Source organism: Mchenga conophoros, linkage group LG12, assembly GCF_057382185.1.
Source record: "Mchenga conophoros isolate Kocher_MC1m ecotype Shallow Benthic linkage group LG12, M_conophoros_male_GT1.1, whole genome shotgun sequence".
Taxonomy (NCBI): Eukaryota; Metazoa; Chordata; class Actinopteri; order Cichliformes; family Cichlidae; genus Mchenga; species Mchenga conophoros.
The window spans coordinates 38,177,184-38,202,449 of NC_140537.1; the positions used below are offsets into that span (position 1 = coordinate 38,177,184).

General features: G+C 44.4%; 2 protein-coding genes across 9 annotated transcripts in view; one reads left to right on the forward strand and one right to left on the reverse strand.

Annotated features, from left to right (window-relative positions):
* The window catches only part of LOC146563221 (dematin-like), a 29,795-nt gene extending 14,798 nt beyond the window's left edge, over positions 1 to 14,997 (forward strand). For 4 of the 8 annotated variants that reach the window (XM_085295677.1, XM_085295675.1, XM_085295676.1 and 1 more), the window contains 11 exons: positions 1,069 to 1,103; positions 1,600 to 1,683; positions 1,771 to 1,899; positions 3,771 to 3,815; positions 4,895 to 5,081; positions 5,714 to 5,758; positions 5,947 to 6,099; positions 6,518 to 6,627; positions 8,178 to 8,283; positions 8,937 to 8,995; positions 9,074 to 9,344. In XM_085295677.1, coding sequence (XP_085151803.1) covers positions 1,092 to 1,103; positions 1,600 to 1,683; positions 1,771 to 1,899; positions 3,771 to 3,815; positions 4,895 to 5,081; positions 5,714 to 5,758; positions 5,947 to 6,099; positions 6,518 to 6,627; positions 8,178 to 8,283; positions 8,937 to 8,995; positions 9,074 to 9,136 — 993 coding nt within the window. In that variant the 5' untranslated portion in view covers positions 1,069 to 1,091 and the 3' untranslated portion in view covers positions 9,137 to 9,344. Of the gene's footprint in view, positions 1 to 1,068; positions 1,104 to 1,599; positions 1,684 to 1,770; positions 1,900 to 3,770; positions 3,816 to 4,894; positions 5,082 to 5,713; positions 5,759 to 5,946; positions 6,100 to 6,517; positions 6,628 to 8,177; positions 8,284 to 8,936; positions 8,996 to 9,073; positions 9,345 to 9,431; positions 9,489 to 10,119; positions 10,201 to 11,394 lie in introns of those variants that run through there. The other 4 variants (XM_085295683.1, XM_085295679.1, XM_085295680.1 and 1 more) reach the window with 4 other exon arrangements.
* A 235-nt stretch (positions 14,998 to 15,232) lies between these two features.
* LOC146563222 (actin filament-associated protein 1-like 2) overlaps positions 15,233 to 25,266 on the reverse strand; it is a 24,762-nt gene continuing 14,728 nt past the window's right edge. The window contains exons 9-17 of the mRNA XM_085295674.1: positions 24,498 to 24,584; positions 19,975 to 20,044; positions 19,564 to 19,781; positions 19,363 to 19,472; positions 18,856 to 18,973; positions 18,572 to 18,659; positions 17,962 to 18,128; positions 17,737 to 17,847; positions 15,233 to 16,958 (exon numbers count right to left, since the gene is read on the reverse strand). Coding sequence (XP_085151800.1) covers positions 16,932 to 16,958; positions 17,737 to 17,847; positions 17,962 to 18,128; positions 18,572 to 18,659; positions 18,856 to 18,973; positions 19,363 to 19,472; positions 19,564 to 19,781; positions 19,975 to 20,044; positions 24,498 to 24,584 — 996 coding nt within the window. The 3' untranslated portion in view covers positions 15,233 to 16,931. The remainder of the gene's footprint in view (positions 16,959 to 17,736; positions 17,848 to 17,961; positions 18,129 to 18,571; positions 18,660 to 18,855; positions 18,974 to 19,362; positions 19,473 to 19,563; positions 19,782 to 19,974; positions 20,045 to 24,497; positions 24,585 to 25,266) is intronic.

Here is a 25,266-nt window from a genome sequence, read left to right on the forward strand (position 1 = left end):
GTCTCATGATTCAAACAGGCAAATGTTCAGCATTCAAACTACAGGTGAAGAACAGTCAAACCAGATGTTTCCCCGTTATGTTGATATCAGCTAGTCAAGTACACACCTACACAGCATGTTAACAAACCCTGAAAACAGCCACACAAAAATGAATGATTGTAATGGTTTCTATACATTAGTATGTAGGAAGGGTATGTTGTGACTTACCTTCAAAATTACAGCGGTCCCTCGCTATAACGCGCTTCACCTTTCACCTCGCTGTTTCAGATTTTTTAGTGCAAGTTTGCTGCTTATTTTTACAGCACATTGTGTCCTGCGTCCTGATCGCTGCAGACGATCTCCTCCGTCTCTCCTGTACAGTCCAGAATCGCTGCATCGATGCTAGCAGTGTGACTCTGCAGTGCAGTGCTGTATGTCCACGATGTCCACCAAACGTTTTGCATCGTCAAAAATAAAATCGGCTCCTTGATTTCACCTCTCGCTGGTTATTTTTAGAACATAACACCCGCGATAAACGAGGGACAGCTGAGAAATATAACATTTGAATCCTTTTCTCTTTTGCTCTGAGGCGCGGGGAAAATATCGACAAGTCGATGAACATCATTTACAGATATATTGGGTAAATGCCCGAGACATCTATAGAAATGTAAATCGCCGCTTGATTCATTCATTTGGTTAACTTGTTTTGGACCGTAAACCAGGCGCGAATAGGACACCGGAAACACAGCTCCCCACAGGAGTTTCCACAGCATATGTAGCATATGCTAACGTGCACATAGTCAATCTACTGTTCGTGTCAGCGCGAGGCTCTGCTCAGTGTGGGCCTTTCTATCACAGACAGAAACACTGATGCACAGCAGCACACAGTAAAAGAACAAAAAAGGAGATTGTTGTCAGACTCATGTTTCATGTGTGGACCAGAGCAGCTGATACACGTGTTGATGTGAGAAAGGTTGGTGGAAAGTTTCCCATGATGCCTCACTCTTTCTGGCCTCTCCTGCTTTGTCATGCTGAAACGTCTGACTTGTTATTCTTTATTTAACATCATGTTTTGTGTGTCTCCTTCAGGAACTGACCAATCAGTAGTCAGGATGATGCCCAAGGTAAACCACACGTTTCTTTTGCTGATAGTTGTCGGGGGGGAGGGGGGGCGTGTTGTTGAGATGCTGCAGCGTGACGATGTTTCTGCTGAATGATCGCGCTGCTCAACAATAAAAACAAACAAGCGTTCTCCTGGTGGTTCAATAATGATGTTCCTCCACATGAGAAGCGTGTCAGCTCAAAGATGAGTCGATGTTTGGTGTTGAAGTCCAGAGGTGCACGAGGAGGCGATGCTGAAGGGAGGATTTACATCTGGGCTGGTTTTTAATTTAACAAATAAAGTCACAGAACAATTCCAGCTTGGAAATAATAAAGCTGACAGAAGAAGCAGAACAGTGAGGACGTTTCTCCTGCTCCTTTAGGAAGGAAAGGTTCAAGTTAGGCTCTGGGTAAGAGGCAGTAATAGTCCTCACAAAGACACAAGAACAAGCGCGCGTGTGTGTGTGTGTGTGTGTGTGTGTGTGTGTGTGTGTGTGTGTGTGTGTGTGTGTGTGTTAGCAGCAGCTGGCGCAGACGTCTCCGGGGAGTGTGTTGTCGCTCAGAGGCACCGGCGTCCCAGGATCCCCTGCTGCTGCCATCGTGGTGAGATAAACACACCGTGATCGCGCTCTCGTACCCTTCAGATTAATCTGGAGGTAATAATCTGTAATCCCCCCCCGCTCTCCCCAGGCCAGAGTGGAGGACGGGGTTATCGGCTATAAGGACTTGGCAGCCTTACCGAGAGACAAAGCCATCCTGGACATCGAGAGACCCGATCTGATGATCTACCAGCCGCACTACAGCTACAGTCCTCTGGAGGTGACGTCTCCCTCCGGTCATAGTTTAAAGATTCCTGCTGACAGCTACACTGGTGCTCTCTGGACGTCCTGCCTGATGGGGGCGCTGTTTAGATGAGGCACCGTGTGGAGCTCTGGCCTGGAAACATGTTCTCTAATATTATCCTGTTTCAGCTGAAGAGGTGGAGCCGATAGCTCCAGTTTGTCATTATTAGCGTGTTCTAACGTCACTGCAACCAACCGCCACAGTCAGCTGCGTCTTCTGCACGCGTGCTGGAGTTATTGTTTCAAAGCAGGCGTTTAAATACAGTCAGATCTTAATATCATCCTGTAAAACTGAAGCACATCACTGATGCTGGATTTGTAAAACAAAACAAGACAAAATTATTTGTTGTTGTTTTTTGTCTTAATGATTATTTTAGCTGTTTAGCTTCATTCACTCCTTTTTAGTGAGGACTGTCTCGTGGGCGCCCCCTAGGTGAACTGCAGCCGGTGGGTCTGACAGGAGGAGACTCTGGAGCGGGCGGTGGTCGTATCATTGTTTAGTCATCGTGACTGTTTCTTCTTCACAGCTACAGATACTAAAGCTCAGATGTCCTTAGTGCATCTTTTGGTTGCTGGTTTGACTTTTCACAAGCAGCACGGCTCCGACATGCAGCTCAGAGACGACTGAGACGGATTAGAAGTCTTAATTCTGAATGAGCAGGCGTTTGTAGAAGCTATTATTTAACTTTGAGTTATTTAAATGGTGCAAATTTACTAAAAACTAAGTAGAGTGCAGATCCTGCTGGTTTCACTGTCCTTATAATGCAGCGTGTGATCAGATGTTTATGTGTAGCTAAATGCTACAGAAGCATTTAGCATCTACAGGGTCGGGCAGCTTGTAAAGTCCTGTTGTTCCATAGTTTCTTCTCGGTGCTTCCGGGACCTTTGTAGCTCAGCGCAGAGCCGGAGTCGTGGAAACCAGACGGCGTGGCAGCAGGTCGCTGCTCTGACAGTCGGCTGGTTAGCTCTGCGTCTGGCTGCAAACACGGACATCAATCTGCTGCTTAGAGAGCTGACAGCTCATGAAAACAGCTGAGCCCAGTGTGTGTGTGTGTCTGTCTGTATTTTGTGGTGCAGATTGGGTCAGACAAAGAGAGATTGTGTGTCAGAATGCTTTTTGTGTTTTGTGTGCTGCACCTTCTTTCATCTGTTTTGTGGGGTTTTCGGTTGTTTTCCTGTTTTTGACTGTCCAGCACAGCGATCAGTGATTTCAGTCACAGTCTTGTGGTTACTGCAGACTGATGACTGAAACAAACAAAAGGCACTTTTTAAGCTCATGACACACGTTTGCTGCAGCTGTTGTCACAGCATTCAGACTGCACAGGTCTCCCCTGAAAAAGCTCCCGTTTGTTTTTAACAGCAGAGCCAGCCGAAGGAGGAGACTTCAACAAAGAGCTAAATGCTAAATGTTGATCATCTGCATATAAATGCACATTTACCTAAATGCGCCCCCTGCTGGGAGCCTTGTGGCCACTGTTTAAGTGCAAAGACTGAATTCTTTTAAGGAATCTGATTTCGGAGCTTCAGGTCTTCGTCTGCACTGCTGTCATCATCCAACTCTTTCTTTACTCTAAACAAATGCTTCTCTGATTTATGCTTCACATCACGTTACCGTGAAGCATTTCTGTGTCTGGATTTAATCGTTGGGTGTAAAGAACACTGCCACCTTCAGGTCAAAGTGTAAATTGCAATGTAATCCTCTAGAATTGACATTTGGTGCAATCGTTTAAAAAAAAGAAACGACTTCAGTGTCAGAAGCAGAGTTTGTGTTTGTGGAGCTTCGTCTTCATTCTCTGAATTTATTTTTAGCTTCGAGCGTTTCATCTATTTTTGCTTTTTTCTCCCCAGAGGTCCTTGTCTCCTCGCTCCATCTCTCCTCCTCCCTCCCCAGAGGTAAGACCCCCCCCCCCCCCATTCTTTCTTTACATATCATCATATAGTTTATATTAGTTTCTTCCTGTTTACACTCAGAGACCTCTGCAACAAAACAAGCACTAGTGATGAGGTCAAAGGTCAGATCAGAGCCCTACAATGAAAGTGAGATATGGAAATGCAGACAATATAGGGTCTCATGACAGAAGCAGATCTCAGATGCTTTGTGGGCGTGTGACTGTGATGGGTTGTTATTAGCACAACATCGTCCTGTTGTTGTCTCAGACCAGCTTCTGTGAAAGTGATCCTGACGCTGAAGCATCTCAACATTAATGTGGTTCTGTTGGCATGTTTAACGAGGTTGTAGTCAGGAACATAGTGGAACCTCAGAAATGATGATGTCAGCGAGGAGGTCGTATACATCCCAGTGGTCACTGAGAAGGTTTGATGCTTCTTTTACAGGTTTCAGCTTCTAAACAACCTTTCGAACAGTTTAGGGATGATGTGTGTGAAGTTCTTTGTTTGAGGCTTACGAGGCTGCAGTAATCGGTTCGGACGGCATCCTTCCAGGCATACTCAGATTACTTAGAGTCATATTTTGGGTAGCTCTTCTTCACACTGACTCTGTTGGTCATTTAGAGCATTGACGAGGGGCGTCCTAAGAGTCACTGCGTTTCTTTTAAGGCTGTAAAGTGTTAGTTCAAGGAATCCTCGAGGAGGTTGAAGTCATGTGAAGTAGTTTCTCATAAGTTATCTTTAAACGAGGCTCTAGTTATCAATCAGGAGATCCTAAAGGTCTCTTAGGTGCTTCTACTAACACTAAAAGAGGTTCTTTGGTTAATGAGGGACGACCGTGTCTTCAAGGTTTACTCTGTAAAGGTTCAAGAGGCCTCCAATTCTGATTGAGGACCATTAAGTAGTGGTAGTAATGGAGGAGGTCTTGCTTTGATGGTCGTATCGATGCAGTTGGCATCATGTCTTAGAAAGTCCTCATGGGGATGCCCTGCATGTTCATTAGAAGGTTCTGAGGAGGATCACCGGCTCTGCCTTCACATTTCCCCACCGACACGCTTTTAAAATACCGTCCTCTGTGTTTCCAGAATCTGTCCAAGGAGACAAGGGAGTGGCTCGAGAGCCGATCACCTGGAGGGTCCTCGCCTGGTTCCACCATCCCGAGCACCAGAACCCACAGCACACACACCCCGTCAACGCCAAACACACCAACCACACCCAACGCACACTCGTCTGGTACTGTGAAGAGCACCGTGCAGCATTTCCACAGGCCAGGTAAACACGAGCTTCCACAAGCCGGACTCACCCCACTGACTGTGGGGAACAGTACTGAAGGGTGCAGATGTAGCTCCATCAGCTAGGTTTTCACCCAGTTAGCAACAGCATCTCCATCAGGTGACTTATTTCTTCAAACACGTGTGTTTACCCTGTGGGAGGGGCTACAACGAGAAATTCAGAGATTCCCAGATGAGCTTCAGTGATTCGTCAGCACAGCATCCACGTCTGAGACGTGTTAGCCGCTAATGTCAGGACCAGAAAAGACAACTATTGGGATTATTAGTTGATTTGTGAGCAGTGAAACTGAATTAGAGTTTGTGCACACAGACCGCCTCCAGATGCTGATGACGTTTGGTCCACATCTGGAGTTCTCTATGTCCCACTGTGCTGACTAAGAGAGTCCAGTTTGCACCGTACATGCACCACCAGTCAGGTGTGCTGTGATACTTGGACCACACGTCATTAACCAACGAAAAGATCTGCACATGAAACTCAGTCAGACCCAAGAAGTGCAACAAGTCCCAGATGTGCCGTCCTCTGGAGCTCATGTTCACCCTGTGAACCAGTAATTATTGTTTAGCAAGCAAAGAAGAGCACAGGTGTCACACATGTGATTTTATTGTTTTCAGAAAATGGTACCAACATCTACAAGAAGCCTCCCATCTACAAACAGGGTGAGTCACTGAGGTTCAAATCGATTTCAGAATAAAAGCTGCAATAAATGTATCGCTGAACATAATGAAAACAGAGTGAATGTGGGTCAGCTGCTGTCCTGTGAACAGCACGCCGCCTTTCACTGTGTTTAATCTGCTTTAACATGCACTGTGCATGTGTGTGTGTGTGTGTGTGTGTGCGTGCACAGATGTGTCGTCCTCTTCGGTCCCTCAGGGGAAACACATCGAGGATTTGATCATCGAGTCTTCAAAGTTTCCTGCAGCTCAGCCTCCAGACCCGAACCAGCCCTCCAAGATCGAGACCGACTACTGGCCCTGCCCCCCCTCGCTGGCCGTGATTGGTATGACCCAAACACACACACACACACACACTCGTGCTTTCATATCTTAGTGAGGACATCTAAGTGACACGATGCTAGCCGCTCACTCTGGCCTAACTGTAACTCTGACACTTACACTTTGAGCCTCAAACATGCTTCAGACTCGTCAGCATTTAGTCCCCACAACTATAGTTGCATGGCAATTTCTGGTCCTCACAATGATGTTTAAACAAATGCATACATACACACACTCTGATCAATGAGACGCACCTTGTGCTACATTTACAGCTCATTACGAAAGTGGGATTTTCCAGGTTTTCATCTAAAAATCACGTCTGGCTTTAAATCCTGATTATTCCTGCTTCTTGTCACGTATTCGTCTCACCGTTCGCTTGGCTCCTCTCTTCTTCTCTCCTTTCCATAACTCCTCTCCTCTCAGCAGAAAAGGAATGGAAGAGGAAGGAGCAGAAAGTCGAGGAGGAGGAGGATGGAGAGCTGGATGATGAGCTGTGGGGACTCAGAAAGCTTCAGAAGCAAGAGCTGAACAAGGTGGGAGACCCGGAGCCAGCTGCAGGTGCAGATGAGCTGCAGCAGTTTGAAGTTGGTCAGGAATCACCAAAAATCACCTTCACTGTCAGAAAAGCAGGAAACAAGAAGCTGCTTTTAAAAACTCTGACAGTACGATGAATAAAGCATGAGGAGTGCTGCTGCGTCAGCTGCTGCTTGGTTGGTGGGAGACTGAAAACACTGACTTCATCATGGAGATCTGAATGTGTGCAGAGATAATCTGTGCACGGGTTAAACAGCTTTAAATGTGCTTTCACTGTCGTGTGTATCCTTTAGAGGCACGGCTCATTTCAAAATAAAAGCCACGTTTTTCCTGAAGAGCACTTCAGCTCCGTCAGAAACGTCTGTTTGCAGAATCGGCTGTGTCACTCTGCACGTCCCACAGACTGTATACAAAAGATGAACACGAGCCGTTGTTCTGGGCACTTTGCATTTTGCTGTCTAACGTTGGCTCCTCTTTCGCCTTTTTAAAAACGAGATGTGACCACGAGAAGCTGGAGGGCGGAGTCAAACACAGAGACCCGCTACTCAGTCAAATCCTCGAATTTCTCCCAACAGCTGAGCTCAGTCTGCTGTGACCTCACAGCAGCCATGTTATTGGTCACATGATGTCATTAAAACACAGAGGTCCCGTTCAGGTGAAGCTTAGCAGACAGCTAGCAGCTACAGTCACCTGTGTCACCATTCACCTGTCAGTCAAACAGGCCACGCCCCTCAAACTTTAAGCTTTAATAGGATTTAAACAGGTGAGTAATAAACAGCTGTTATGAAGGAGGAAATCCCCCACAGAGACAGAAGAGTCGGTGTATCAGGCTGTGAGCATGTTTAACATGGGAGTCTCTGGGACACTGCGCCCCCTGCTGGACACCAGAGGAGCTGCAGCGTGATTCTTCAGACCTGGAGGTTGATGTTTGGTCCTCTTCAGCTCTTATCGCGTGTTAGCTCGATGCTGAAGGGTCTGCTTCGGTGGAAGGAAAACGATCCCTGCGTGAAACTGCTCGATGCATTTTTCATTATTATTGTCTTTCTCAGACATGTGCAGATGTTGGGAAGGTTACTTTTAAAATGTTTTCCACTACAGATTACAGATTACATGCCCCAAAATGTATTCTGTAACATATTCCGTTACGTTACTCAATGAGAGTAACGTATTCTGAATACTTTGGATTACGGGGCGATCGTGGCTCAAGAGCTGGCAGTTCCTCTTGTAATTGGAAGGTTGCCGGTTCGAGCCCCGGCTCAGACGGTCTCGGTCGTTGTGTCCTTGGGCGAGACACTTCACCCGTTGCCTACTGGTGGTGGTCAGGCCCGGTGGCGCCAGTGTCCGGCAGCCTCGCCTCTGTCAGTGCCCCAGGGTGGTTGTGGCTACAATGTAGCTGCCATCACCAGTGTGTGAATGACTGAATGTAGTGTAAAGTGCTTTAGGGTCCACAGGGATTAAGTAAAGCGCTATACAAACGCAGGCCATTTACTTAATATATTATTATGCTTTTTACAACTACAAGTCGTCTTCTGTTTCTGTCTCGTGTCAGATTCAGTCTAATCTGGGCAAAATCATCCTGAAGGAGGAGCTGGAGAAGTCTGCAGCGCCTCTGAGGAGGAAAACCCGCTCTTTACCAGAGCGCAGCCACAACGCCGGTACACACACACACACACACACACACACACACACTTGACATTTTTTGCGTTGGGAACAGATTTCAGAAAGAAAATACAAAAAATACAAATAAAACACAAAGAAATATAAAATAAGTAAGATAATACACAGTATGTGATTATGGGTTTGGTTGTGGAAAATATGCAAGACATAAACTTTATAGCTTAACATAACTATTCTACCACTACTTTGTGGAGACCAATAGTCACTCATGGTGACAAAGACGTCACAAAACCACAAAAATATCATTTAATACGAAGAAAATTTGCAAAGTCGAAGGAGTCTAAGCACTGTTAGTAAAAGTATCTGAACCTGAAATTCTTCTGATTTTATGAGCGTCACTTTTCAGAAAGTAAAGTGAACGAGGAAGTAAAATTTCTAAACAGCAAAACATTTTTAAAGTTTATCAGTTGTTGTAACTTTTGGTGCAAATTAAAAAACTGCAGTTTTAGTGTTTCAGGTTCAGATTTCAGTGAAGGCATCATGATGCATCGTGGAAACAGGAAGTGATGTCACCTGGTCACAGGTGACTGTCGTGACCTTTCAGAACAAAACATCTCCAGGTGGAAGGACTGATGCACATGTTGTGTAGCGTTTCCTTTCCCCCTCACAGCCCCTCCCCTCTGCTCTGCAGGGTCCAACGCCTCCAGGTCCGTGTATTTCCCAGCGCCCTCTAAGAGCGGCCTGTCCAGGGTGAGTATCCGCACACTCGCTGTGAGGTTTGACAACGAAGTCGAGTGAAGACAACAACCTGTTTGTGTTTGTTTGCAGCTGCGCTCGGCCGAGTTCAGCTCCTCGGAGAAACCTGCTGCAGGTACAAACGTCCGTCATTAAAGCTCAGGTTCAGGATTTTACAGGTGTAGTTGTACACCTGTAAAACTACACCTGTGAAGTATTTTAGCATTTTGTGCTGAAAATTGAACTTGTACATCAGCACAAAACGTCCATTCTCAGACTCGACTTTTTTCCTGCATCAGTGAACTCGTAACAGAAAATAATGAAACTGTTTGTGTCTCTTTGTGTCTCTGCAGGGCTTCAGGTACACTTTCCATTATTTTAACCTTGTTTGCAGAAACTCCTGATGAATAATTGGTGCCGGTGTTCATCATACTGTTTGTTTTTGTGTCAGAACGGGGACTCGAGGATGGACAGAGGGAACTCTCTCCCCAGCATGCTGGAGCACAAGGTACAGAAAGTAGAGCTGCCGAAGCTCTGCCAAGCTACTCTTGGATCTTTATGATGTCATAGAGGGTATCTCTGAGCGTCAGTGTGAGATAAAGAAGGATTATTATGAACTGTCACTTGTGCAAAGCTGCCCTTATAGAATAAGAATATGGAATGAGCAGGGCGGATGTATTAAACATGTCCTGTTTCCACATAACTCAGGCGCAGCAAGCAGATGGTAAAATGGCCTGCATTTGTATAGCGCTTTTCTAGTCCATAGGACCCCAAAGCGCTTTACACTACATTCAGTCATTCACCCATTCACACACACACTGGCGATAGCAAGCTACATTGTAGCCACAGCTGCCCTGGGGCGCACTGACAGAGGCGAGGCTGCCGGACACTGGCGCCACTGGGCCCTCTGACCACCACCAGTAGGCAAACACGGGGTTAGTATCTTGCCCAAGGACATTTGGCATGCAGCCAGGATGCAGCCTGGGATCGAACCACCGACCTTCTGATTAGTGGCTGACCTGCTCTGCCACCTGAGCTACAGCCACCCAGATAAATGTGTGAGGCTGTTTCGTCCCATCAGCGGGACACGAGGACAATGTGGTTCTCACGTCACGTCTCCTCTGCGTGTCTGCGTGCAGGTTTATCCCTACGAGGTGCTGGTGGTGACTCACAGAGGACGCAGCAAACTGCCCCCCGGTGTGGATCGGACACAGCTGGAGGTAAAAAAATGACAAACAAGACCAAGTCTCTGTCGGTACGACTCGAGCTGCTGAATCTGTTCTGATATCAAACCACATCGTTATCGATATCCGGTCTTTTAGTCTGCTGTCATCAGCTGTTTCCAGGTCCAAACTCCGCTTCAGGTCCCAAAGTCACACAAACACTGCAGCATCACTGAGAGTTAAAAACTGACTAAATCCTTTCATCATTAATAAAACGATCAGCGTTGCTGCTTTACCAGGTGTAACAAAGTTTAACATCCAGGCATCCATGAAAGCAGGAAGTTAGCTCGCTAGCTTCCAGCTAAACATGATATAGCATGTTCTGACTGAGAGATTTCTGAAAAATTCAAACGTACAGCTCTGCTATCACTTCCAACATAAATGAAGACAGAAAACTAAACAGCAGTGATGTTTGTAGTTGGGCTAGTTGGTATATAATGATGTGCTACGTGATCGCTAGCTACACAGCTATGTTAGCATAACATTAGCACAGTGAAGCTGGAGGATGAACGCTAACACTTTTCCACTCGATAAAAGTTAACGTGAAGGTTCCTGATGGTTAGAGACAAATACAGTCGCAAGGCAGGATGCTGTAAACGGACCAAACTTCAGTCAGGAGAACAACTGAGATAATCCATCCACAATACGAGGTTAGTCATTAATATACTGCTGCAGGGGCTGTAGTTACAGCAGAAGGGTTTAAACACTGAGCTTTAAAATGATTAGCGGCAATAAAAACTGAGAGAAGCCGACAGTGATCACTGACTGTTTCAGATTAAATAGAACAAGATACAAAACATGTTAAAAACACAACAGCCTTCATAAACTCAGAGTAGCTCGGACCAAAGCAGGGTTCATACGTCATCACTTAAAGACCGGACAGAGTCATCCAGGGTCCAGGGCGGGCCGTCACATCTCAGAAAATTCTGTTTTATATAATTAAACATGTATTGAAATTGACTGAGCGAGAACGTTTCTTCCTAAATATTCTCAGATGATCGACCGCTGGCTGTTTAGGACCACAACGCTAGAATCATATTTAATATTTGGCAGCTTCGTTAATAAACTCTTTGATGCTCGACGACCTTGGGTTGTTTTAGACGCAGCGTGGGGTCGGTGCAGGGTGAAAAATGACAAGTGCCTTCTTTGTTCCCGCTCTCTCTCTGATTGTGGCTGTCTCTCGCCCTGCAGAGGCACCTCTCTCAGGAGGAGTTCTTCAGTGTTTTCGGGATGTCCATCGAGCAGTTCGATCGCCTCTCCCTCTGGAAGAGGAACGACCTGAAAAAAAAGGTCTGTCTCTTCTGAAGCTGCTCGCCTCACAGTCCCACGCTTCCAGCCGGCGGGACGCGGAACCAAACGGACTCCGAGCGCCATCATCAGCCGACACCCTCACTTCAGTTTTTAGACACCTCAGGAGGCTTCAGGTTTGCAGAGAAACATGAGTGCTGCACACATTAACGTCACCGTTTATCTGCAAAACGTTAGCGATGAAGGACGGAGCGAGCACAAATAATACATCACAGAACGAGGACGAGTCTGCGGTCTGTGGCGGTTCGTGATGGGTCAGCGCTCTCACAAGACCCTCTGAACCCCTGCATCCCAGCCACAGTCGGACAACCGGCCAACATTCCTGCTGACTCCGAGTCAGCTCCTGGACTGACAAACAAACCTGTTGCAATCTTTATACGAAGAATTAATCCTATTGGCTTAGCCAGCTATGATGTCATAGTGACAGCACTTCTTTCCAGCATCAAAGAGAAAAACAAGCAGACGGTTTTATCGCAGTCGCTCGACTTCAGTCATGACAGACTGAACGCCCTCCTTAAACCTGCGGCCGGCGCACAAACTAACCCAGCGTGGTTTAGTTGATGATGTCAGCATGTCGTTTAATCACAACAAAATATAAAAACCATCTTTAGACAATTTTATTTGACCTTAAAAAACAAAAAGTGGAAGACATTAAATAATAATATAAAAGCTCAGCTTGACCTGAGTTCATAAACAAACACAGTGACTGATTTTACTGCCCATCATATGAGAACATGAGGCTAAAAAGTACTAAGAAGCTGCTAATTAAAGACCATAAGCTGACTAAAAGGAACAAGTCATTTCTGCCTCAAGTGGCGATTACAGGAACTGCAGTTTTCTGTCAACCAAAGAGGCCACGCCCCTAATAATACAAACTTTGAAACTTTAATGAGTTTCTTAAAGTAATAGACACACCCAACCCGACCCCCAGTACAGCTGACAGTCGCCTCACAGCTGGGGAGCTCTTACTGACTGAGTTTGGGGACAGACTATCCAATCAGGAGCCCCCTTTAAGCTCAAAGGGTGGTCCCTTTCTTCTCCTCTCGTTGGCTCCGGTTGCTTCGAAGCTCGTTCATCATGCGTTGATCCACAGCCTCCGCTGGCTGCGATGAAACCGTCTCCTCCCAGTTTTTTTCTTTCTAGTTCAGCAGAAGCCACTGCCACACACACACACACACACACACACACACACACACACACACACACACACACACACACACACACACACACGTTTTCATATCTTAGTGAGGACATCTAATTGACATAATGCTAACCATCAGAAATGAATGCCTAACTGTGACCCTGACACTAAACACCACCTTTAAACTCGGGGACGGGCACTTTGTCCCCATAAAGGCTGTTGATCTCCACAAGTATAGTTACATGCTGGTTTTGTCCTCACAAAGATGTCTAAACAGGTGTACACACACACACACTTCTGAGAGATGTTTGCAGTGCAGGCTGAGCTCTGGCGGCTCTGGTTCCTCCAATCAGCGTCTGCGAGTGTTGCTTAGTGACCAAATGATGTGCAGCTATTTTTTAACCTACATAAAGAAAGTGGCATGTTTGTTATTAATGGAGTCTAACTAAAAATGAAATGATAGATCCTGAATGTTGACGAGAACACGGCGGGCGAGTTCAGCTCTTCCGTACGTGTGACGTCATCACTCTTTGTTAAATATATGTAATGAAACATCCACCAGCTGCACTGAATATCAGCATGTTTCACAGCTGTAGGTGGTTAAACCCGCGCGGGCTGGACTCAGGACCGGACGTAACGGTGGTATACAAATCATTTTTAATGTGTTGGTAAATCAAGGCCAGCAGGTCTGAAAAGGAGAGGGGATTTCCTCCCTCCACGAGGTGCAATCACAAAGTTCTGCAACAAATAAAAATCAAACGTGTTTCTGGATTCGTACGATGACTACGTACGATGGTGATGACTCTGTCTTAAACCACAACTCAGAGACCAAACGCAGCATCCCTGTCGCTGTGTGCTAGCACAGCGTGCCAGCCGCTGACTGTTGCATTGAAGAAAAGTTGATTTGTGTTTGTTTCACAGCTTAGAGCGCCAGAGGCCTGAGGGTCAGACTTCAGAGCAGGACGTCCAATGAGCAGAGGTGGGCGTGGTTAGACAGCGCCTCGATGCGGTCACAGGTGGGCGTGGGAACATAGACCCGGTGATAACTCGGGAGCTTCACGCTTGCCGACAGGTGCATCAGGTCCCCTCCACCCGTGTCCGCTGAGAGCCGCCACCTGAGACTCGGACGGGTTTGATTTTTGTTGTTGGAAAACTTGTGATTGCAGCTCGTTCACATCAGCAACACGAGCTCGTCATTAAATCAGGACTTTATGAAGCTGCTGCTCGTCTGCTGTTAGCGTCCATCAGAGTCTTTTTACTGATCTTCAGTTTCACATAGTTTGAACTGAGCTCGCTGGGCTCTGGGAGGTTTCTGACTAATTTTTGCAAAACAGTCTTTTATTCTTAAAGCTTTAAGGCCTTCTTCCTTTAATAAAGTAACAATAATAATAATAATAATAATAATTCTAAGCATGTAAAAACGAGGCGTTCGCGTCTCAGCTCGTTCGTTCCTTCAAGTCCGAGTTCAGTAGCTCCGCCCTGCGTGAGGTTTAAGCTCAGATCACTCTCACTGCATCAGTTTTAAAAAGAAATCACCACCGCCACTTCCTGCATCACCCGCCATCACGTCTGCCTCGCTGCTTCCTGTATCTGTGGATCAATAAAATAAAAGACTGAGGATAAAACAGATGGAGAAGTGAGACGTGTCAGAGCGAGCATCGGTCACTTTATGATTTCCTCTTTTCTTTCTTTAACTTTTCTTTTGTCTGGATGATTCTGACGCCGTTCACCCAGACGCGCTCTGATTGGTTTGTGTAGTTAGAAACAGGAAGTGATTGCTGTGACGACACATGATTGTTCCATGTTTTTCTTTTTTGTACATTGAAGTGTTTTTTCTGTTTTTCTTGAGTTCTTTAGACTCGCAGGGCGGCTTCAGCGCCCGTCAGCGTCTCTGCTCGTTCACCTGCTGCGTGCGTGATGTCAGGATGATGATGTCATATGTTATTCTAGCTTTCTTTGAAACACGCTGGTAGTTACGGGTTTGAGTTTCTCTTCTTTGGACTCGTGTTTCTCACCTCACGGCGAGCAGAACGACCTGAAGAATTACAATAACCCAAAAAACTATTTAACATATTTTTATCCTTGTTTTTCTTTGGACTCATTATGAGAGTCAGACGCGTGTTGGGAATTGTACCTCCGGCAGTTTGAGAAATACGAGCCCAGAGGTCAGAGGTCAGACTCGCTGACGAGCAGCCGCCCTGCTGCTGTACATACTGAACCACTGAATGACTTCATGCTAGTTGCTGTTGTTTTCTTCTGTGGATGCAGCTGCTGTAACAGATGAATGGTGACGTGAGTGATTAACCAGGAGTTACAATAAAGAGCATTTCTATTTGGAGAAAAAACTCTGCTTCACTGGCTTCACGTCGTCTTTGCACTGCAAACGTTTCTTTAAGACAAAAACATCTGAGTGTGTTAAACGAGCAGCGAGTCAGCCGCACTTGATTAGCGTGCCAGGTAAGCACTATTTAACTGGTAGGCAGTCCAGTAGAGCCCAGTAGAGTGTGAAAACAGATGGGACAAGATGCATGTCGTGCCTTTTGTGTACTTGACTCCTCTCCTTGTGTCCTCGTCTCTCCCACCAAAGATGCAGAGGAGGAGCCTCATTTGAACGCGATGCCAGTTAAATAGACGTTTGGCACAACTGGATCATAAACGAGCACTGGGAGAGTGGCTCGCTTCACAAAGGAAGATGAAAGTACAATATTAGAGAAGTACAAAGAGTTTAATCACATAAATGAGAGTGAGAGCAGCACAGCTGCTGCAGAGGTCGTGTGTGGGAGGAAATATCAGCTTACAGACGGTCTCAGTAACTCAGTGAAATAACAAGTTTGCTCCTGTTGCTCCGAGATTGAAAGGATTTCCTAAATCACATGTACATAAAAAATACTGTTCTACCATCAGAAGAAGAGATAATTACACTCTGTCGATATGCCACAAAAGTGTTCCTGTGACTTTTTGTACAAACAAATGATTTTACAGGTCAGTGTGGACGTTCACCTGAGAACAGCAAAGACGTGTTGTGGTTATAGACAGGAAGCCGTTATTACACTGTGCTGCTCAGTACATGCTGAAAACTGTTATTTAATTAAACCATAAAATAAATGTGCTATTAAAAAATTAAAACATCAGTGTGACCTTAAAAACTATCGCTGGATAATAAAACACATTCATACACTGAGTGGAAACGATCCACACGAAACCATAAAAGTACAAAAGTAAATTCAGACATTTGGATGTGAAAATATTTCTTTGTAGCGACGATTTTAGCGCCCCCTCTGGTCACAAGTGGTCACTGTTCATTGCTGTGGTTTTTATTCTACTTGAAGCTGAGTTTTGGTGCCTGTCTCTTTAAGGCCCCCCTCCCTAAACGCCCACTTTCATCTGATTAGCCGTTTCTGGAAGCCTGTGGAGGGGCAGCTTATTGCATCTACGTGTCTTCCCTTTTTTTTGATACGGAGGGTTTGTAAATTTACTAAAAAATAGTAAATAAGCATGAACACAGTATTATTAGCTAGCTGTTAGGTTTTTTGTAGCTTTTTAGCTTTACTAAAAAATATCACTTCCTGTTGTTTTTGTTTTTTTTTTAATGTAATGGTTTGGTTGGTTTAATGATCCAGGAACTGGCCTCCCAGCCCAGTGTTCATTCAGTGGTGCTGGTTTCAGTCATTATGCAAATGTCTTGTTTATAAGGTAGAAACCTGCAGTCAGCTGAGACTGAAGGAGTCACCTGATGATGACGAAACGTTTCTCCCACTGAAAACGTCCAGATGAACAGAATCAACCTTTTGGGGCTTTAAATGTAAACTTTTGAAATGGACGTGAAACAGTGAAATTAGTGACAGAGGTTTCCCTGAATTCTGTTCATCAGCTGCTGTTTATTGAAACTTTCACAGCTCAGTAAGTCTCTGTTTAGCATGTTAGCTAGCTAAAATACCAACATTAGCACTGAACACAGTATTATTATCTAGCTGTTAGCTTTTCAGTTTAATTTAAAAAGATTATTTCCTGTTGTTGGTTGGAAATGTAAACTTTTAAAATGGGCACGAACGAGAGATCAGCTAAGAGATCGACAGCAGCGAACGCAGCACTCATGACCAGCTTCATGTCGGGCAATAAGGTTTTTCTTGGTTTTTTTTATTATGTTAGATGTGTTAAAATCCTTTGGCACACTCTCCCTGCACCATCTCTGAATAAAATATGATAGCTAGAAAAAAAAACCCCAAAAAAACCAGTCCACACTAGTTGATGGGATGTGATATTAGCCGCGCAGCCGGTGTCAAGCAGCTGCTTTAGTTTCCCATTCCTAAAAGAATAATGAGAAATAGTGAAATTAGTGACAAAGGTTCCTCTGAATTGCTGCTGTTTTCTGCTGTTTATTAAAAATTTCACAGCTCAGTAATTCAATCTCTGTTTAACATGTTAGCTAAAATGCTACATTAACACTAAATACACTATTATTATTATTTAGCTGTTAGCATTTTTAGCTAATCAATTATTAAATACTATCAGTGACACATTCTAGACCTTGTAGTACCATATCACCCTATTAGAGCACTTCGCTCTCGCTCTGCAGGCCTACTTGTTGTTCCTAGAGTATTTAAAAGTAGAATGGGAGGCAGAGCCTTCAGTTTTCAGGCCCCTCTTCTGTGGAACCAGCTTCCAGTTTGGATTCAGGAGACAGACACTATCTCTACTTTTAAGATTAGGCTTCAAACTTTCCTTTTTGCTAAAGCATATAGTTAGGGCTGGACCAGGTGACCCTGAATCCTCCTGTTAAAAGGGAGGTTTTCCTCCATACAGTCATCGCGCTGCTCACTCGATGACTGTGTGATTGTTGGGGTTTTCTCTCTAATATTGTAGAGTTTTACTTTGCACCCCGAGGTGAATGTTGTGAATTGGTGCTAAGTAAATAAGCCTGAATTGTAAAATAAGTTATACGTTTGATGGCTGGATACATGAGGATAAAGAGAAATGAGGCTGATGTCACTGTAACCTGATCAGTGTGAATAACTTTGAATCTTTGAATATGAAGCTTCAGTAGCATTTTGTGCCGGGGCCGTCTGTGTTTGTGCGACTCTCACCTTCCTCCTCTGGAAAACTTTTCCGTGTTCGATGAACAGCGCCGAAGGAGCCCGTCTCAGGGAGTTTTTAGCTGAGGCCGTCCGTCGCAGCAGAGGGTTCAGGATGCCAGCCTGGACCAGCAGAGACCAGGTTCAGAGTGGATATATTATCAACGCTCAACGGCCTCTCACAGGTCGTTCATGCACCCTCCCCCATCCACACATGTCCAGGTTCAATTTTCCTACCTGAGCGCGCTCACTGTAGATGGCCAGGGACTGTCTGAAGGAGGTGCGCTTGTTTTGCTTTGTGCTGGATGCCAAGTTGATCTCTGACCCCGCCCTCAGCGGCACTACCTTCCTGTCGGTCAGCTCGAGCTTCTGAATGCTTCGCTGCACTTCGGCCGACTTCCTGTCTGAAACGCAGAGCATCCAACCGGTCCTCCATCAGCTCCACCCAGTACTCCATCTACACGTTACACTGTTTATCCAGGACTGCTCACTAACAGCTGATGATAGGAGCTTATCAGTGATTTTGGCCAGCTGTTGGTCCATAGCGTTTACCTCTTATGGTCTTATGTTCACATTAAATCCAAACTTTACACTTTAGATACGATCAGATCTGATTTTGAAAGTAGAGCAGTCGCCCCCTGCTGGACACTAGAAAGCGTGCAGGTTTAAGGCATCTCAGTTTTCAGACACTGGTTCATGCACACGGCTGTTATTGTGCTTCATGTTGACCATTTCTGAATCAGCATTGCCAGGTTTTTAAGAAACTTTCAATTTTCATAATAAAAGCCCAGCAAACCTAATATAGGGAAAGTCTTTTATTTTGAAGTTGAGCATCATAAGGACTCACTGTGGCCGCTGAGGACGGTGTTGCTGTAGGTCACTGAGCCTTTGGACGACACCGAGCTGCAGCGAATCGAACCCTGAGAGCCGTGGAGCTGAAAGACGACATACAGGCGACGTTACGAGTTACTCCAAATAAGATTGTTTATCTTATTCTATTCTGTTGTTTTTCTCTTAATTTTTTACTGCTCTTCGACTTTCTGCTGTGACCAAAAATTTCCCACATGTGGGACTATTAAAGGATCATCTGATCTTATCTTAAATCCGAATGTTGTGCGGTGCAGCCCGTACCATGTGCCCCAGGACGGAGGTGTTGGAGTAGATGGGCTGGTCTCGGCCCAGCTCGCTCAGGTGGAAGGGGTCGTCCATGTAGGTGTTGGAGGAGGGAAACCTGCGAGTCTGCAGCCCACTGAGGACGAGAGGAAGCAAAATCAGCCCTCAACTCAGAGCCGAGATAAAGCTTTATCGGAGTTAGCGACGCTGCGCTGGTGAAATATGAACATCACGCCCACAGAATCAGGACTGCGTGTAAAAATAAGAGACGATTCAAAGGGCCTGACAGATGCTGACAGCTCAGAGATACGAATGAGCACTTGTATTCCAAAAATCTTCAAATGAATAAAATGATTGTCGCGATTGTGTATTTGACAGCCCTGATTTACCCGAATGTGACATTCAGTGTTTTTATTATAATAAATGTTATTATGATTGATCCATAAACGTGGGGTTGGGGTTGCAGTACCACATGTGACCACTAGGACGAGCTGGTGTTTCAGCCTGAGATGATGCACCTCGTACCTGAGAGTTACACCTGAGTGCTCCTGTGTTTTGTTGTCATGGTGACAGTAATACGCAGCGCCGTCCTCCAGCAGCTTCAACCACCGCTGCTTCTCCTCTGAGCTGCTCACCTGAAGGAAGGAAGGAAGGAAGGAAGGAGGACACGTTATTGAGTAACAAGTTGAAGTGAATGAATTCAAACTCCCTGTTCCACCAGCTCACCTCCAGCACCGCCATCTGGTCATCGAGCATGCTCAGTGTGATCCTGTAGCAGTGCTTGGTGTCGGGTTTGACCTCACAGCCTCTGAGCTGGATGGTGTACTGAGGCGAGCGCTCCCCCTGCACCACCTCCTCCTCCTCTCCGAACATGTTGAGGACCCCGGCCTCCACCCGACACAGTAAACTCTGCCACTGGCAGTTCATCAGTACGTTCAGGAAACCTGCCGCAGGCAAACGCCACAGCTCAGACCTCGCGTCATGTGACCTCGCTAACAGACAGGCGATGTCACAGAGGCTACATCCATCTTTGATGTACAGTTAGTTTCCATGCACATTTTTAATTCGTATATAAAAGACACAAAAACTCTCTTCAATGATCGAATCGTGCAGTTTACTGTGCTGCTCTGTCCGTACCTTTGTTCTTGCTGAGGCTGCAGCGAGCTGAAGCTTCCTCCTCGTCAGAGTCAGACTGGACTATACTGGACTGAAGGAAGAGACACGGCATTAGCAGGAAGTGCAGGTATGACCACGGCTGCTCGTTTCATGGTCACAGCTACGTTTGCTTTCTCACAGAGCAGGTTCGAGATTATTCACGCCAGGAGGCAGTGACGATCCGAGGCTGTTTGGCGCCCAGGCGAACACTCCCTCTGCAGATGTTGTCCAAGATAAGGACAATCGTGGATAACACCTCCCACCCACTCCATGATGTACTGGCTAGTGACAGGAGCACGCTCAGTGAGAGACTGAGATTACCCACAATGCACCACTGAACAACACAGGAATCATTCCTGCCTGTGGCTCCCTGTACAACTCCTCCACCTAACACACTGTGAACACTGCAACAGCTACAGCCTTTTTACACACGCTCTTTTCTACTCTGGAATATTCTTGTCAATTTTCTTTATATTTATTTATCATCACCTCTGTTAGTCCTTGATATTTATAACTGAGTGATCTGTTTATATTAGTGCTGTTTCTTAAATGTGTAAAATCTGTAACATAATGTATTGTTTGGAGTTTAGTCTGTTACTGTTAATATTTTTACCATTTCTTCTTGGAGAAACTGTAACGCACATAATTTCCTTTAATCAATAAAGTATTCTGATTCTGATTGGTTCAGGATGACCTGCCATTATCCAATCACACATCTGCTTACCTGGATCTGTTGCTTGTTTCTCTTCTTTTCTCTTTTTTCTAAACTGAGCACCCGATGACTTTGAACTTTTCTTGTCCATCTTGGTTTTAATTTTGCACTCCAGTATGAACACAAATCCCCCAACCCGAGGATCGCCACAACATAACCTAACACACCTACACCTTAGTTCACAGATTCACTTTGTCTAAGGTTTATTTCTGGGATTTCACACAACCCAGGATTCAAATCATGAATCCATGATGGGCTTGGATTTAAAACATTATGAATGAAATGTGCTCTATTTGGAAGCAGCAGGCCCCTCCCCTTTCGACGGGCTGTGTGTGAGACTTTAAATCATCAAACTGTAAATTATAAATTTTAAATTGTTATTGATCCTTTACCCCGAGTCCTAAAGTGTATATTTATTTTCTTACTCTTCTTATATTTATTGTTTGTTTACTTGCACTGCTGTAACTGTATGGCGTTATTTTTGTGCCACTATTCTGAGCGCACGTAAAAAAAGGTTTGCAGGTGCAAGTGTTGCATTTTGAGGAGAAATTTATTTTGAGCAAAGAAAAGCTGAATGTGAGTGAACAAAGTTCATTGCTGCGTGCAAAAACTGTATTTCAGTGTTTGCTATTATCCACACACACACACACACCAGCAGCCCCTCTCGCTCAGTTTTTGCACTTGCACTTGCGCTTGTGTTGCTCGCGCTCTCAACATTTCTGCCCGTGCATGCTCAACTCTTTTTCTACACCGTTATATTTGTGCCACAAAACCAGCCAATCACAGACTTGGATGCAAAAAAATCTGATTGGCTGTTTTGGTCTCCAATCAGCTCGAAATGACGAAATGCAATATCCCAGAATGCATTTCGTCCAAAACTCAAACGAGGCAGTGGCGGAGGAACACAGAGTGGCAGAGTTTGAAATATTACTCTTTCTGGGTCACAAAATAAACTTTTAAGATATTTTCATGCGAGAATGTTTCTGTGTGAACTTCAAATACCTGCTCAATTTATCAAGACATCACATATTTGCATAAGTGCTCTAACGTTTTTGGAGATGTTGAGAGCGCGAGTTACGTTGAAACCAATCACACCATTGTTTTTCTTGTGACATTACCAGTAAGTTTGATGTGTCACATGGCCCTCTTCCTATTGAAAAAACAAAAGTTGTATCCAAGATGGCCGACTTCTAAATGGCCACCATGGTCACCACCCATCTTGAGGAGTTTGCCCCCTCACATATACTAATGTGCCACAAACAGGACTTTAATATCACCAACCATTCCCATGTTATCACAGTTTATCCATATAAATGACCCACCCTGTATACAGCACACTTCAAATATATATCTTGAGTCTTGTCAAATCCAGAAATACTCAGATGATACTGCCATTGTAACGTCTTTCAGGAATGGACAGGAATCTAAAGACTGGGACCTTTTCTTGTCTTGAGCAACTGGATTCATAAAATTATCTGCAGGCCTTTCAATTCTCATACAAATAGCAGATGAGCTAGGACTTTTTCTCTGTGATCAGAAAAATTATTGTTATTATTCTTTTTGTTCGTAAGGCATTGTCTGGCGGATGATCTGATATCGTCGTGTTGGTATTGTTCCAGGTTCAACATTGCAAGTGACCAATCACATTGTTGTGACGTTATTCTTTGGCGTGCCAAGCCATTCGTGCATTTATGAAATTCCAATGTTGCAAGGACAATATCAATTCTGCTTAGCGTTTATTAAAGGGTTAGGGTCCGTTGATTGGCGGACAGAGGCGGTTTCAAGCAGCTTAAGTACAGTTTTTTGTTTTACGGCAGTTTTTCCCGAAGTCGCAAAAGTATGACGTCACCACATTCTGATTGGTCACTTGCAATGTTGATCCTGGAACAACATTTAGTATGTTGATCTGGGAACAACACCAACACGACGATATCAGATCGTGCTTGTCTCGCACCTCTGGTGTTTTATAAAAACTATTCCAGACTCCACTGTTAGATTATATGTTATGATATGTGTTGGCATGAACTGGAATTAATGGGTAGAAGCTGGAACTTTCCAAATAATGCCATTCTGAAGTTAGGGAAAGAGAAGCTCCTATAAACAAAGTCAAAGTGCTTTTACTCTGAAATGCAAAATGAGATTGATTTGAGATTGAGATGTTACTGCTGTCGAGGTTGTCTATGGTTTGCATGAACTCCAATTACTTAGTGGAAACAGAAATTGTCCTGTTAACAGCATCCGTGTTTAATTATAAAAAGTCCCTCACAAACAATTATAATCAAGATATTGACGTGATAAAACTGTGGGGTTGTACACTGTCAATGTAGAGTGAAATGATCTCGTGGAAACAGCAACTTTGCTTTTAAGGGTTTAAGGGATTCTGAAGTCAGTGAAAGAGTGGGTCATACATGGGCAATTTCAACGGGCCGCAAAATCAAGGCGACTTGAAATTGACTTGGTATCCCCGTGATAGTGTACACTGTCGATCTAGAGTGAAATTATCCTGTGGAAACAGCAATTTTCATTTTTAAAACATTCTGAAGTAATTGAAAGAGTATATCACATATGGGCAAATTCGACGGGCCATTAATTTGAAAGGCAAAATCAGAGCAACTTGAAGTTTACATGGTTTTACTGTCGGGGTTGGATACTGTTGATCTAAAGTGGCATTATCCTGTGGAAACAGCAATTTTCCTTTTTAGAGCATTTTGAAATTGTTAAAAGAGTATATCTTTTATGGTCAATTTGAAAAGTCTTTTATACTGGAAAGCAAAATCAGCCTGACTTGAAATTGATATGGTATCACTGTGGGGTTGGATACTATTGATCTAACATGGATTCATCCTGTGGAAACAGCAAATTTCAATTTAAGAGCATTTTGAAATAGTTAAAAGAGTAGGTCATATATGAGCAATTTGAAAAGGCTTTTATTTTGGAAGGCAAACACACAGTGACTTGATATTGATATGGTATCACTGTGAATTTTTTATTCTGAATTAATTGAAAGAGTAGTTCAAAAATAAACATTCAGAGGGCTTTTACTTTGAAATCCAAAAGGAGATGGCTTTAATATTGACATGTTGCTACTAGAATACTGGGGTACGTCATTTGTATCCAACATTAGAGTGTGCAAATGAGACTAATCGATATTTGTGAATGTGCTCTTAATTTACTGAAAGTTGGCCTTTATTTTGAAATCATGCTTCAGGAGCTTTTATTTTGAAATCAGGTTACCACATCTTTTGCCATAATACTCAGAATACACAGCGAACGTAAAACAAAGTGGAGGTGTTTTTAGCTATACATCTTATACATGTAATACATTTATTACCAACCTGAGAGTTTATCCGCTGCTCATTCGACATGACGAATAACTTCTGAAGTCTTAATTCAACTCAAGACGCTGTAGATTCCCGTCAGTAACACTTTCGGTCCGCTAGTAAAACGTAGTTCTATTAATCTGCGCTTGAACCGGAACCGGATGTAAGTCCCAAAAAACTGAATTGTAGAACTGAAACTGAAATTATTCGAGAGCTAAATCTTTAAAGGATAAAATACGGTTTCAAAGCAAATGAATTCATTTTCAAAATATAAAATTCAATTTCAGTTTAGTGATGATCATTTTCAAACCAATAAATTGAATTTCAAATTAGGCTAATTCATGTTCAGTTTTTAAAAGCATTTATTCAAGTTACAATTCAGATTCAATCCGAGCAATTCAAATTTAACTTATTCAAATTCAGTTCCTGATGGCACAGATTTCTGCCCATGATGGTGTATCTGAGTGTCTCACCCTGCAGGACAGCAGCTGGTCTGACTTATTCAGAGACGAGTAGCTGTGCATCTCCGTTTCTCCTGCGATGCTCACCTCCTCGATCACCTTCACACAGAACAGAAAAATATTTGTGCATAAATAATTTGAAAAAGGTGAAAGAAAACAGAGAAATGTGCCACCGGGAACAGTTCAGCTACAAACTGCGTCAGGAATCTCGCTGTCAGACTGAGATGCAGAGTTCACAGTCGGGCAGATGAAGCCTGTTTGAGCTTCCAAACGCCGGAGTGGAAGATCTCCTTCAGACCTGCTGGCAGGTACAGGCAGGCCAGCAGAGTCCAGCTTCAACAGCGTTGAAACAAAAACTTGGATGTGGGAGGAATTCTGAGCAAGGCAGTCAGTGGGGATGGGAAAGCTGCAGGGCAGTGGGAAGGAGAAGCAGTTTACTCCCTGCACTAATCAGTGCGGTTGGAGCGCTGCTGGGGAAGACTTGGGATGCTTCAGGGCTGTCCCGGTGGACGCTGGGAACCTCGGGTGGAGGTTCCACTTTTTAAAAGCTCCAGCTTCGGTGGGACTGCTCAGATTCTCTTGGAAGATCTTTCCAGGAAAACTGAAAAGGACCGTCTACTCTACAGGAAATCTCTGATTCAGGAGCAAAAGTGCACGAACTCTTTAGCTCAGAGGTGACTGAGAGTTCATGTATGTTGCCATGTCTGATGTAGAAACCTGAAGCCTGACTGTGTGTAAGGACCTCATGCTGAATGTGAGCTAGTTCACGATTCGCGTGACG